The 15,094-nt window shown below is 36.6% G+C and overlaps 2 protein-coding genes across 2 annotated transcripts; one reads left to right on the forward strand and one right to left on the reverse strand.

The window, feature by feature from the left end:
* Positions 1–569: 569 nt before the first annotated feature.
* On the forward strand, positions 570–3,322 carry LOC111469169 (geraniol 8-hydroxylase-like). The gene is made up of 2 exons (XM_023114439.1): positions 570–1,586; positions 2,467–3,322. Exons 1-2 carry the CDS (start codon positions 615–617, stop codon positions 3,088–3,090), a joined length of 1,596 nt encoding a protein of 531 aa, XP_022970207.1. The 5' UTR covers positions 570–614; the 3' UTR covers positions 3,091–3,322.
* Positions 3,323–11,145: 7,823 nt separating this feature from the next.
* Positions 11,146–12,450, reverse strand: LOC111468958 (protein ODORANT1-like). Its single transcript, XM_023114128.1, has 2 exons — positions 12,074–12,450; positions 11,146–11,579 (listed from the first exon to the last, which is right to left on the reverse strand). Exons 1-2 carry the CDS (start codon positions 12,334–12,336, stop codon positions 11,150–11,152), a joined length of 693 nt encoding a protein of 230 aa, XP_022969896.1. The 5' UTR covers positions 12,337–12,450; the 3' UTR covers positions 11,146–11,149.
* Positions 12,451–15,094: the final 2,644 nt, after the last annotated feature.

Below are 15,094 nucleotides of genomic sequence, written 5' to 3' on the forward strand. Positions count from 1 at the left end.
GTATTTGTCACACTTTCACGGTACAAAGTCATTCTTACAAAGTTTTCTCTTCCTTGCCTCTAGACAAACACAAAATAGTTATAACTTCACATTTCAAAACAGTGCTAGACAAACCTTTGTAAAGATATAATATACTATATTGGTTCATGTACCAATATAGAACGTGGTATAAATTGATTGGAGAAGATGTGAAATCCTACATTGATTTAGGACCCATAATTAAACTTATATAAATGAAAAAGACGTAAAAGTATTAACTAAACAAAACACAAAAATGTCTTTATTTTTTAATAAACCCAAAAAATTAGGAGATAATATAATTAATTCACCAAACATTACAATTAAGTTTGGACCATTATTATAATTATCATATTTTTATTAATGGAGAATTTTTTTTACCATATAGAATGTACATTTAACTAATGAATACCGTAGAAAATACTCATTTTAACCATCCCCTAAGTCATATCCTAATTATTTATTTATTTAATGATAATAATTTTAATAGACACCTAATTGAAAATTTTAAAGGTTAAATTATGATCTGTCTGGATGTGCAAGGCACAGCCATACATTCCTTTATCTATCTTATCTCTTTCTTTCTCCATTCCGCCATGGAAACCACCTCCAATTCTCTTCGAACTCTCATAGATTCCCTCAATTTCTTGCTACCATGGCCGTGGATTGACACCGCCGATTACCAATTCCGCTTCCTCTTCACCGTCTTCTTCGCCGGTCTTCTAATTTTCCTCTATACTAAAGTTACGCGTCGGCGCGTGCCTCTACCACCAGGTCCTCTGGGAGTTCCCCTGCTCGGAAACCTGCTGTTTCTCGACCCCGAACTTCACACCTATTTCAGAGACTTGGGGCAGAAATACGGCCCAATTGTAAAGCTCCAATTGGGTAATAAGGTGGGTATAATCGTCAATTCACCCTCCGTGGCACGCGAGATTTTGAAAGACAACGATGTCACGTTCGCCAATCGTGACGTTCCTCAGGCTGGGAGAGCCGCCAGGTACGGTGGTTCCAACATAGTTTGGAACCCGTATGGAGCCGAGTGGCGAATGTTGAGAAAAGTTTGTGTGCTCAAGATGCTCAGCAACGCCACTTTGGAGTCCGTATACGATCTCCGCCGTAGAGAGGTCAGAAACACCGTCGCTATCCTGTACGGGCGCGCCGGGTCGGCGGTGAATGTTGGAGAGCAGAGTTTTTTGACGATTTTCAATGTGGTTACGAGCATGTTGTGGGGTGGGACAGTGGAGGGGGACCAGAGGGATAGCCTTGCAGCTGAGTTCAGAGAGACAGTTTCTGACTTGACTGAGCTACTTGGAAAGCCTAATGTTTCTGACTTTTTTCCATGCTTGGCTCGTTTCGATCTCCAAGGCATTGAAAAGAAGATGCATAAGCTTGCTCACAAATTTGATACCATTTTCGAGAACATGATCAATCAACGATTGAAAATTGCCGGTGGGGAGGACGGCGAGAGTGCCAAGAATAAAGATTTCTTGCAGTTCTTACTTGAGGTGAAAGATTCCGGCGACTCCAAAACTCCTCTCACCATCACACACCTCAAAGCCTTGCTCATGGTAACTCATTTTAATCCCNCTAATATGTTATATTACAATATTATTGTGAGCTAATTGTTAGGAATATCGAATATCAGTAATGATATGATACCATTCACTTTAAGCATAAGCTATCGTGACTTTGTTTTGAGTTTCTTCAAAAGTTTTCGTTCCAATGTAGATATATTCTTTACTTATAAGATCATTCTCTAAATTAGCCAAGATGGGATTCCCTCCCAACAATCCTCTCCTTGAACAAAGTACACTATAGAGTCTCTCCCAAGGTCTATAGAGCCCTCAAAAAACTTCCCCTTAATTGAGGCTTGACTTCTTTCTTTAAAGCGCTCAAAACAAAGTGCACCCTTTGTTAGACACTTCAGTCACTTTTTGCCTACATCTTTGAGACTCAAAACTTCTTTATTCGACATTTGAGGATTATATTTATATGGCTAAGTTAAGGCCCGGACTCTAATATCATGTTATGAATCCAGACCTAGCATCTTTAGGAGGATAGTTAATAGACTTAGTACAGATAACTTTAATAGAATTGGTAGTACTAACTAGTTAACCTGTAGAATGAACCCGTAGAATGGGCAGTAGTCAATAGAATAGGTAGTATGGGTAGTAGTGACAAAATGTAGACCATATTTTATGTAATTAGTAAGATTGGTAGTGATTTTTAAATACTAATGACATGTATGCCTATTTTACTCCAACTACTGCAGAAGAATTGCAGAATTGAAAAATTAAATGATCAATGTTTTTTTTTTTTTTTGCTATAAAAGATCTCTCCTTTCAAAGTTGATTCTTTTATTAGTTTGGACATTTAAAATAAGATAAGACTGTGAATAAGAAAATCGAAGTGAGAAATTTGAGAAATGAAAATGGGTTGTGTTGGTAGGATATGGTGATTGGCGGGACAGACACAACGTCAAACACCATAGAGTTTGCGCTGGCAGAGATGATAAACAACCCTGCAACTCTGAAGAAAGCACAGGAAGAGGTAGCCGCCGTGGTGGGAGAAGACAACATGGTGGAGGAGTGCCACATTCATAGTTTGTCATATTTAAAAGCCGTAATGAAAGAAACATTGCGTTTGCACCCAATTCTACCGCTGCTAGTGCCACACTCCCCAAGTGAAACCACCACCATCTCCAAATACACAATCCCAAAGGGCTCTCGAGTGTTCATCAACGTCTGGGCCATTCAACGAGACCCCAACCACTGGGAAAATCCATTGGTGTTCGACCCGGAGAGGTTTCTGGACAACCAGAAGTGGGATTTTGGTGGGAGTGATTTTCGTTACTTCCCATTCGGGTCGGGCAGAAGAAACTGTGCAGGGATAGGCATGGCGGAAAGAACGTTCATGTACTTGCTTGCTACGCTCTTGCATTCCTTTGATTGGAAGGTGGAAGAGGGTAAGAAACTGGAAATTGAGGAGAAATTTGGGATCGTTTTGAAGATGAAGACACCTCTTGTTCTCATCCCAACGCCCAGGCTATGTGATCACACTCTGTATCACTAAGCTTATTGGTATTTCCAAAGGTAGACTGCTGCTTAATTATAGGTCAGTCAACTGTTATATTGATAAACTGGTAAATAGGTATATACATATATATATAGTATATGATTAAATCTGGTAAAATTATATATAATAAACTGAACCATATATATATCACATTCGGTGAAGTTTGATAATGTATTATGTGTTATACATACTCATCAATACGAATCCTTTAGCAGGAGTTCTCCTTGCATTCTCTCTCTCTCCTATTTCTTTGTGTTCATTTAAATCGAGTGTGTGCGTTGTTGTGCGATCCTAACAACTGGTATCAGAGCTAGGCAAAATTCACCATGATCTGTGAACATGGAAAGTTCAAAGATTGGAATTGAGAAGTTTGATGGATCCGATTTCGGTTTCTGGAAGATGTAGATTGAAGATATCTATACTAGAAAGATCTTCACGAACCCCTGTTGGGAGTGATGCCGGATATCATGACCACGGAACAGTGGAAGCTCAAGGATCGAAAAGCCTTAGGGCTGATCCGGTTGACGCTATCTAGAAACGTGACATTTAACATCATCAAGGAGAAGACAACGTCAAATCTGTTGAAGACACTGTTGAATATGTACGAAAAACCGTTAGCTATGAACAAGGTGTATTTGATGCGGAGATTGTTCAAGATGGCTCAGGCCCCCCCGGAAGGGGGCTGAAGGTGGATTTGTTGTTGATCATATAAATGAATTCAATATGATCGTAAGTCAACTGAGTTCGTGGAAATTAATTTCGAGGATGAAATTAAAGCATTGATTTTGATGTCATCTTTACCCGAGTCGTGGGATACTGTTGTTGCCGCAATCAACAGTTCACGAGGATCTGATAAACTAAAGTTTGATGAAATTCGAGATGTAGTTCTTAGCGAAAGTATTCGCAAACGAGAAATTGGAAATTCATTTGGTAGTGCTCTCAGTGTTGACCAACGAGAAAGAAGTAAACCAAAGGGCCCAAACAAAGGGCGATCAAAATCAAAGAACCGAGAAAAATCTCCAAATATACCAAATGTAACGTGTTGGAATTGTGGAGAAAAAGGTCACTTCGGACAGATTGCACAAGACCAAAGAAGAAGCAGAATCACAAATCTGGAGACGATGATGATTCTATAAATTCAGTAGAAGACATTGGAGATGTTCTAATCCTCAGCGTGGATAGTTCGATTGAATCCTGAATTTTGGATTCAGGTGCATCTTTTCATTCATCTCCAAATAAAAAATTGTTCCGAAATTTCAAGTTTGGAAATTTTGAGAAGGTGTATCTTACCAACAACAAAGATTTGGAGATTAAAGGAAAAGGGGATGTCTGCATAAAAACTTCAGACGGGAAATCAGTGGACATTAAAGGATGTCAGATATATTTCTGGTCTCAAGAAGAACCTAATCTCTATTGGTCAGTTGGACAGCACACGTTATGCAACAAAGTTAGGGAAGAGTTCGTGGAAGATTATGAAGGGTGCTATAGTGGTAGCACGTGGTACAAAATCTGGAACCTTATACACCACTACAGGGTGTATGAACATAGCTGCTGTTGCTGAGAGTGCTTCAAATTCAAGTCTATGGAACAATAGACTTGGACATATGAGCGTGAAAGAAATGAAGATGCTGACTGTGAAAGGAGTTTTAGAAGGTCTGAAATCCGTTGATGTGGGTCATTGTGAGAATTGCGTTATGAGCAAGCAGAAACGAGTTAGCTTCATAAGAACTACTAGAGAACCGAAGAAAGTGCGGTTGGAAATAGTCCATACAGACGTTTGGGGACCATCTCCAGTTTCATAACTTGGTGGATCAAGGTTCTACGTCACCTTCATTGATGACCTCAGTAGAAAGGTATGAGTTTACTTTCTAAAACATAAGTCAGATGTGTTTGCCACCTTCAAGAAGTGGAAAACTAAAGTTGAAAATCATATCGGTTTGAAGATCAAATGCCTGAGGTCTAACAATGAAGAAGAGTACAAAAAATTAGAGTTTAAAACATTTTGTGCAGCCGAGGGAATTAGATTAATAAGAACAACTCCCGGTAAGGCAAGACAAAATGATATTGTAGAAATGATGAACAAAACATTGAACGAGCGAGCAAGAAGCATGAGGATTCATTCTGGACTACCAAAGACATTCTGGGCTGATGCTGTGCACACAGCAGCATATTTGATTAATAGAGGGCTGTCAGTACCCTTGAAGTTCAAATTGCACGAAGAAGTATGAACAGGAAAAGAACTCAAGTACTCTCATGTGAGAACTTTTGGTTGTACTGAGTATGTTCATGTTGATCAAAAGAAGAGAGATAAGCTTGATGCTAAGGCTGTGAAATGCTACTTCATAGACTATGGTTTTAACATGTTCGGGTAAAGGTTTTGGGATGACAAGACTAGGAACATCCTAAGACGTTGCGATGTGACATTTGATGAAAATGTCCTGTACAAGGACAAAGAGAAGATAAACTTTGACACTACAAAGCAAGTGGGAGTTGAACTTGAGTGGCAGGAAAATTCATGCAGGGATGTTACAACAGAAGCTCAAGAAACTCTTGATCCTGTTGCTGAAGAACCAAACATGGAGCAAGTTACACCTGAGCAGGTGTTGAGGAGATCATCTAGAACTATTAGAGCACCAGATAGATATTCACCCTCATTACATTATCGGTTGCTAACTGACGAAGGAGAACCAGAGTCATTTGATGAGACCCTACAAGTGGAAGATTCAACCAAGTGGGAGCAAGCCATGGATGATGAGATGAGCTCACTTGAAAAAAATAGTACGTGGGTGTTGACTGAGTTACCCACAGGAAAGAGAGCTTTATTGAACAAATGAGTGTTCAGAATCAAGGTTGAACCAGATGGCAGAAGAAGGTTTAAGGCTCGGTTAGTAGTTAAAGAATATTCACAAAGAAAAGGCATTGATTATGCTAAGATCTTTTCTCTGGTTGTGAAATTAACTACTAGCCAAATTCTGCTGAGTATTGTTGCATTGGAAAATTTGCACCTTGAGCAAATGGATGTAAAAACGACATTTTTACATGAAGATCTAGATGAGGAGATCTATATGCAACAACCAGAAAAGGCATTGATTATGCTGAGATCTTTTCTCCGATTGTGAAATTAACTACTAGCCGAATTCTGCTGAGTATTGTTGCATCTGAGAATTTGCACCTTGAGCAAATGGATGTAAAAACGACATTTTTACATGAAAATCTAAATGAGGAGATCTATATGCAACAACCAGAAGGGTTTGCAGCTCCAGGCAAGGAACACATGGTGTGTAAGCTCAATAAGAATTTGTATGGACTGAAACAAGCACCTAGACAATGGTACAAGAAGTTTGACTTCTTCATGTGCAAGAGTGGTTTCCACAGGAGTGAAAATAATCAGTGTTATTACCTCAAGAAATACACTGATTCTTATGTGTTTCTACTCCTGTATGTGAATGATATATTAATTGCTGGATCAAGTATGAGAGAGATAAACCATCTGAAGGCTAGCTTGTCTTCAGTATTTAAGATGAAAGATTTGGGTGCAGCGAAGCAGATTCTTGGGATGAGGATTTCTCGAGATAGATCTGCTGGCACATTATATCTATCCCAAGAGCAGTACATTGAGAAGGTGTTGTCCAAATTCAAGGTGAATGATGTTAAACCCAGAACTACCCTTGGCGAATCGTATTCAATTGTCAAAGGGGCAATCCCCCAAGTCAGTTGAGGAACATGAGCACATGGCATCAGTTCCATATGTTTCTGTAGTTGAGAGTTTGATGTATGCTATGGTCTGCACTAGACCTGATATAACACATGCAATGGGAGTTGTTAGCAAGTACATGCAAATCTAGGGAAAGAACATTGGGAAGCTGTGAAGTGGCTTCTGAGATATTTAAGAGGTACATCCAATAGTTCACTTTGTTATGACAATGACAAAGTAGTTCTGCAAGGTTTTGTGGATGCTGATCTGAGTGGAGAGGTAGACTCTAGCAAGAGCACATCTGAATATATCTATACTATAGATGGAATAGTATTGAGTTGGATGTCCAAGCTTTAGAAATGCGTCTCTCTTTCATCTATTGAGGCTGAGTGCGTGGCAATAACTGCAGTTGGAAAGGAGATGATATGGATGACAGACTATCTAGAAGAATTAGGCAGGAAGCAGTGCAAGAAGATTCTTTATACAGATAGTTAGAGTGTCATACAGTTGGTGAAAAATCTAGTCTATCATTCAAGACAAAACACATTAGAAGGCGATATCATTTCACTCGCAGGTTAGTGAAAGAAGGTGATGTGTTGGAGAAGATAGAGGGTGCAAAGAATCCGGTAGACATGTTTACAAAATGTCTTGATGTTGGAAAATTGAGCCTATGCAAAGCCTTAATTGGTATGGTGCAGTGAAGATACTAATGATCGAATGAAATTCTTGGTTGCCTGAATCAGTCTAAGTGGGAGAATGGTTAGGTTATGGAGTCTGCTGATTATTTATAGCTCAGTCAACGGTTATATCCGGTAAAGCTATATCTGGTCAATAACTACATATAGTAGATGGTTAAATCTAGTAAAACTATATATATATATATATATATCGCATCTGGTGGAGCTGATTCTTTGTATTCTCTCTTATACATACTCATCAATACAAATTCTTTAGCTAGAGTTCTCCTTGCATTCTCTCACTCTCCTATTCCTTTGTGTTCACCTAGATCGAGTGTGTGAGATCTAACAACGTGCACATACATTATTTGATTATGTAAAAGTTCAAATTTTGTATTTTTAGTATGAATGTATGTATTTTTTTTTCAGTATTAAAGAACCATAAACCAATCAGCCTTAAAAGTCGTAGGTATGAATATATGTGAGAAAGATGTCGAACACAACTCTTTGTGGAAACACTTGCACTCTTTATTAATACCAATCGAGAAGATATTACAAAACATTTTGTCTACTCCACCTTACTACTTAAGATTGCTTGAGATTTCTTGAAATGAAAACTTTTGTCGGGTGGAGGGGTATTCGGGGTATTCGTAATCAACTTATTCCTAAAATATCTAACCTCATACTAGACGCGCTAAAACTCACCATCAATGGTCGAAAATAAGTTTCTTGTAAGCTTGCTTATTTATTCTTGGAAATTGTATTTTCAAGAATTGTGATTATTTCCATCCATTCGAATTTTGTTAGCATTGGTTCTTCAATTTAATCTTGAGATTGCACAACTTAGATATAAAAACTCCTTTCTTACATGGATATTTAGAAGAAGAAATATACATTGATAAGCACCAACAATGCTAGATTTTGCAAATCTAGAGATCCTTTTAGTACCCTTGCAAACTTTCACAGAGAAATCTAACCAATGATTCCAATTAAGATCGGGTTAGAAAGAATAACTCTTAGATCGAACTTGAAATCTATGATGGTCAGTCTTAAATCCCAAGATGACTCACTCCAAAATTAGCTAACTAATTCAATGAATCTATTTTAATATGAAATATAAAGTAATGTTTGAAAGAAACATAACATCCAGATGGTTTCAAATATAAGGTTTTTGTATTTCATCCTGATTTTAAACTTGAATATTACATGTCTTTCCATATACCAAAAAGGTTATTCAAACATAATGTAGTTCAACTATTCGCTGCAAACTACCTATAAAAGCTATTAAATATAAATGAAAGAAAATAAGGAAGGACATAAATAGTCTTAAAATGTTGGTTTAACTACAAAACACAAAAAGTCTTCAAATCACCAATGACAAGTGATATTTATTGCAACACCCTATCTTTTCTTAATTTGATACTTAAATCTTTTTTGCATTACTTCTTGTAATCGCTCCTTCGAGTACATGTAAATGATCAATTGTTGGATTCATGTCATACATGACACAACCACTTGGTTTTTTGGGTAACTAGACAACAATATTTGATATGTAGATTGAAGAAATTTTTGTATAGGCTGATACAATCTTCTTGCCAATGGTATAAGAAGCTTGATCACTTCATGGTAGAGCATAAATTCACTCAGAGTCAATTTGATCATTGTATGTATTTTCAGTGTCTTAATAATGACTTGTTCCTCACTCTTCGTTCATCATTTAAATGAGTATTTCCCATAGTATTCCCCGCTTAAATGAATATGCATAGCACAACCACTTAATTTTTTAGGTGGACAACAACATTTAGTATGTAGATTAAAGAAACTTTTATATGACATGATGCAATCTCCTTACTAATAGTATAAAAAATTTGATCACTTCAGGGTGGAATATAAGTACACTGATAGTCAATTTGATCATTGCGTGTATTCTCTGTACTTTAATAATGATTTGTTCCTCCCTCTCGTTCATCATTTAAACGAGCATTTTCCATAGTATTCCCACCTTAAATGTGCATTTCTACTCGTAACCATTTTTTAAAAAATGAAAATGTATTTGTAGTCGTGAAATCTAATTTCTCTAACTTGGTTGACTTCAATAACACAACCGTGGGCCAAGGCCCAAACCAATCCATGTTTTGATTTGGGCCGAGTGAGCCCAATCATTAAACACTTAAGCCTAGCTCATTGGGCCTAAAGTTGATAGGTCCAGAAGTTCAGGGTTATAAATTGGAATTTATAAATTAAAAAAAAAAGGTGTAAAGTAATTAAATATGGCCATTGCTTAATCATTCCAATTAGCACTTAGAGATTAGAGAGAATCTTAGCAGTGTGGGTGCCTCTCCAACTCAATAAAATAAAATAAAAATAAAATAAAAATAAAAAATAAAGTTTTGAGCATGTTTCTCCATTAATAAAAATATGATAATTATAATAATGGTCCTAACTTAATTGTAATGTTGGTGAATTAATTATATTATCTCTTAATCTTTTTGGGTTTATTTAAAAAGAAAAGACATTTTTGTGTGTTTTGTTTAGTCATGCTTTTTCATACAAATTAAATTATATAAGTTTAATTATGGGTCCTTTTTAGGTAGGATTTTATGAAAATTATTTTTTAAAAATATAGAATAATATTGGAAGAAATTAATAAATTGAGAAAGTAAACCCCTTCTGCCCCCTCATTGCTCTCTGGTTTCAGAAGCACACAGTTTGTATTTGTATTGACTTTTATCTTTTTGAAACAAATTTTGAAGTCAAAAACATAAATGAAATCCAGAAATAAATAAAATAAATTTTTTACGGGTCAATCATTTCTTACACGAACAACTTAATTATGGTCTAAAGGTGTCATTTTTTTAAGTTTTCGAATGATTTGAACTAGAGGTGTTCAAAAGATCGGATAGCCTAAAAACTCGATCAACTCAATTCAATCGATATGAATTTATTTGGGTTGAGTTTAGTTCACATAATTGAAAATTTTAGGATTGAGTTAGTGATGGTAAAAGTAGATCGAGTTGGATTTAAAAAAAAAACAAACATTTTAGCTTATAATACAATTATCTATAAGTATATTTATTTTATTTTATAACTATTATATATACTTATTTCAAAAATATATAATGAATTACAAATCTAAATCAAATATTTGAAAATAAATAAACAAATAGAAACTTTAGTAACAAAAATTTGAATAAATAATCGTTGATTATTTTATAAAGATGGTTTGGGTTGAATTTACCACTCCGAACAATTTGATTAGGTATAACCCAATCCAATTCGACCCAATCTACGAACACCTCTAATTTAAACGGGGTTTAGTTAAGAATAGTATATTGAAAAGAATATGTTTTTAATTAAGGTGCTTGCAAGAAAGATAAACAAAAGGGCAACATGGATAACACAACACAAATTGTAAAAAGAAAAAATACAATAAGGGTCCTTCTGTTTCTCTCACTTTATTATTACAAGAATAAATACACAGACAAATATACATAAATAACAACGTGCATGCTCTCCTGTCTAGACACTTTACATAAACCAAAACAAAAACATTATAACATGTTAATGTCTCATGTTTTTCTGTCACTTTAATAAATTACCCTAAGAATAAATAAAGACATCTTTTTTTATCCCCCAAAGTTCATGTACATGCTACTTTGTAACATGTGCATATTAATTACATTTTCTAGTTTTTTCCTTCCATTTCTGTTGTGTTCATAAATTCAAAATCATTAAAATTGTCAAACCCAAAATCATGGATACCAAAATCCTCACAATCAAGAAGCCAAGAACAGCTCTCTTCCCACACAAACTTGCCTTCTTTTGCACTCGTTGGTGGGCTTTTGTTCCAAAGTGTTTCCTCATCAATCCAGAAACCGCTGTCGGTGGTGATCGAGCTGCTGTTCTCCAAGCCGCTGTCGTTCTCCGCCGTGCAATGGTGGTTTCCGGTTGAATTTTCTGCCTGGCCTTTCGGATCCTCTGGCTGTTTTTGGATCGGTTCGTGCGTAACTGGATCGATTCCCATCTTAATCAACTTCTTCTTTACATGGGTGTTCCAATGATTCTTTATTTCATTGTCTGTTCTTCCCGGTAATCTGGCCGCTATCTTCGACCATCTGTAAAAATTTTAAAAAAAAAGTGATTTTTTTTTTTTAATTTTTTCTTTCAAGCTATTCCAAATTTACTTAAATCACCCTAAGATTTGACCAAAGTGAGAGATGAGCAAAAATTGTCAGGAATCACGACTCTCCATACTAGTATGATATTATCTACTTTGAGCATAGACTCTTATAGGTTTGACTTTCACTTATAAACCCATGATCTTTCGCTAAATTAGAACTCACTCCCAATAATCATCAACAAAAACGGACTTTAAAGGACAGAAGAACTAAATAATAATTTCCCTCCAAATCAATGCTTAAGATTGAAGCTTGTATTTTTCTTCCACCACATTACTTGAAAAATGTGTAAATAAATTATCTTTTCAACTTGAAATTCAAGAAAAGGTGGTTGAGAAGGAGGTTTGAAGCTAAATTGAGCAAAAGGGTAGAAAAAAAAATCAAAACTTTTTTTAAAATTGTGATTGAATTCATCCAAACATGAACCCAACCTGTTTCCAAGGCGAGCATGAAGATCAATCACCAATTGTTCTTCAGTTTCAGTGAGAAGGCCTCGCTTAAGGTCAGGGCGGAGGTAATTGGTCCAACGAAGACGGCAGCTTTTGCCACAGCGGCGGAGACCAGCAAGCTTAGGGACAGCCCGCCAACAGCACTGCCCATTAGTGAGTATAAAGTTGATGAGCTTCTTGTCTTCCTCCGCAGTCCAAGGCCCTTTTTTAACGCCAAGTTTATCGCAGCATGGTTGCCTTCCCATTTTCAACACAAAATCAATCGACTGCTTAGGGTGCTTTGGTGCGTTGTTTGAAGAACCCAAAAGGCTCTATAAAGGCTGTCTGTGTTATGTGTGTGTTTGTTCTAAGGCTTTACGTTGCAGCAGCTTAATATATACTACAAAACACACACACGCACGAAATGGGAGATTAATCAGAAAGGATGAAGATTTTGAGGTCCACCATTTTTGCCATGAAAAAGACAGACGAACTACAATGGCAGTGTTCTGGTGTGGTTAGCTCCACTAAAGGGAGATGGAGATGGGGCAGCCAAATATGGTGCGAAACTTCTCTCTAGTAGATGCATTTTAAAACCACGAGATGGACCAAAACTGACAATATCTGCTAGTAGTGGACTTATGGTGTTACAGAAATGATATCAAAGCTACACACTAGGTAGGTGGTGTGCCAGTGAGAATACTAGGCCCCACTATTAGAGAGGGGAACGAAATATTCTTTATAAAGTGTGGAAACCTTTCCGTAGCATACGTATTTTAAAATCGTTAGTTGATAACAATATGTAACGGGTCAAAGTGAACAAAATCTGCTAATAGTGGACTTAGATTGTCACAAATGGTATGAGAGGCCGACACCAGGCAGTGTGCTAGCAAGAACGCTAGGCCCTCGATTGAAGAGGAGAACGAAACGTTTTTAAAACCATGAGACCGACGACATACATAAACGCCAAAGCAGACAATATCTATTGAGTTCAATTTAGTAATCTAAATTTATTTTAATTTAATTTTCGTAGTTTAATAATTATTTGAACGAGAAAACATTATGAGAACATTGAAACGACAGTAAGTGGCTAAGGCAGTCGTAACTTTCCAAATGTGTGATGAGGAGTTGTTACAATTGTTGAACTCGAGCATCCTTCGTATAGAACCAATAGTAAAATGAAGAGAACTCTAACAATAGCTCGTAAAGATATTAATACTATTTTTTTAATTTAACGTTGATAAATAAAAGAAAAAGCTTTTCCCTTGGTGAACTTTTACTCCATCTCATAGGCATATACATCACTCATTTCGTCATATCTACGTTTATGTGTCCTTTCTTAAAGTAGCGAGATTAATATGGTGCTGCCATTTGCCATTGGAGGGCCCAAAACTTAGCTACCATTTGCACTACTAATCCAATGCACACAACCTGTTCGATGAATTGCTATCCTCAGGGTCAGCGTCCCAGACACCTCAAAGCCTTGGTGTTGGCGTCTGCGGAACCTCTCGACACCCTAGTGTCTCTCCAGTTCTAGTCTGCTCTGCCTTAGGTCGTTGCGCTACGGTACTATTGAATGATAGTAGGGGGAATAAATTTTAGATAGAGCTAAACCATATCATTCTTTAAATTGCTAATGAGTTGGTTTCGTGCAAGATTTAACATATATTGAATCCTTAAATTAAGAGATTAGACTTTGGGATGCATTTTTTATCAAAGAATATAAAAAGGATTTATAAACCACACATTCAAATATAAACTAGCTCAATTTTTTCCCATTTATGACATTATATACGTATGTTTATAACCGTCCAAGCCACCACTTGTCAACTTTGAGCTTTCTTTTTCTTTCGGGTTTGTCCTCAAGGTTTTGAAATGTGTTTACTAGGGAGAGGTTTTCATACTCTTATAAGAAATGTTTCGTTTCTCTCTTCAACCGTGTGAGATTTCACAATCCATCCTCTTATGGGTCAGTGTCATCGCTAGCACACTACTTGATGTCTAGCTCTGATACGATTGGTAACAACTCATCGATATGGGATCTCACAATCCACCCCTTTTGGGTCCAACATCATCTCTGGCACACCTCTCGATGCATGGCTCTGATACCATTTAACTCAAGCCTACCGTTAGCAGATATTGTTTGCTTTGGCCCATTATGTATCACCGTCAACCTCATAGTTTTAAAACGCGTCTATTAGAGAGATGCTTTCCACACCCTTACAAGGGATGTTTCGTTCCCCTCCCCAACCAATTTAAGATCTCACAATCCATCCCCCTTGGGAGACCAACATCCTTCCCGGCACACCGCCGAGTGTTTTGCTTTAATACCATTTATAACAATCCAAGTCCATCGCTAGTAGATGCTGTCCTCTTTGGACTTTTCCTTTAGGGTTTTCCCTCCAAATTTTAAAATGCCTCTATTAGGGAGAGGTTTCTACATCCTTACAAGAAATGTTTCGTTTCTCTCTCTAACTAATGTGAGATCTCACAATAGTTTCATTCAAACCCTTTAGGATCCTATTTGAGATATCATGTGATGTTTAATGTTCCATGTCTAGGATTCATGCTAAAATTTAGAGTTCCGATTTAGCACCTTATAACCTTAAAATTCTTATACATCCCCTTCAATATAACCACATTTACCTACTTGTCTTGAATTATTTCTAAAAGGGGAGACAAGCCCACAAACCAACACAGAAAAACATGTTGAAAGAATTCCCGCAAGTTTATAGGGATAGTTTTCAATCTTAAAAGAAATTCAAGACAAGTAAGTAACATGATCATATCGTAAGAGATGTAGGAAAATATCAAAATCACAAGGTATTGAATTCAATTTCAAAACCCTAGTCTAAACTCGAAGCATTGAGCATTACATAGCGCGAGTTATCTTAAGTGAAAAGGAAAAACCTAAAGTCCATGATGGCTATAAAAAGAGATTTTTTAGGTTTGGGTTCTTTCCATTCGCTATTTTTCAACTCGGGAACCGATTTTTTTTTTTTTTTTTTTTTTAAATATTCACAT

This window comes from Cucurbita maxima, unplaced genomic scaffold (genome assembly GCF_002738345.1).
Source record: "Cucurbita maxima cultivar Rimu unplaced genomic scaffold, Cmax_1.0 Cma_Scf00038, whole genome shotgun sequence".
Taxonomy (NCBI): Eukaryota; Viridiplantae; Streptophyta; class Magnoliopsida; order Cucurbitales; family Cucurbitaceae; genus Cucurbita; species Cucurbita maxima.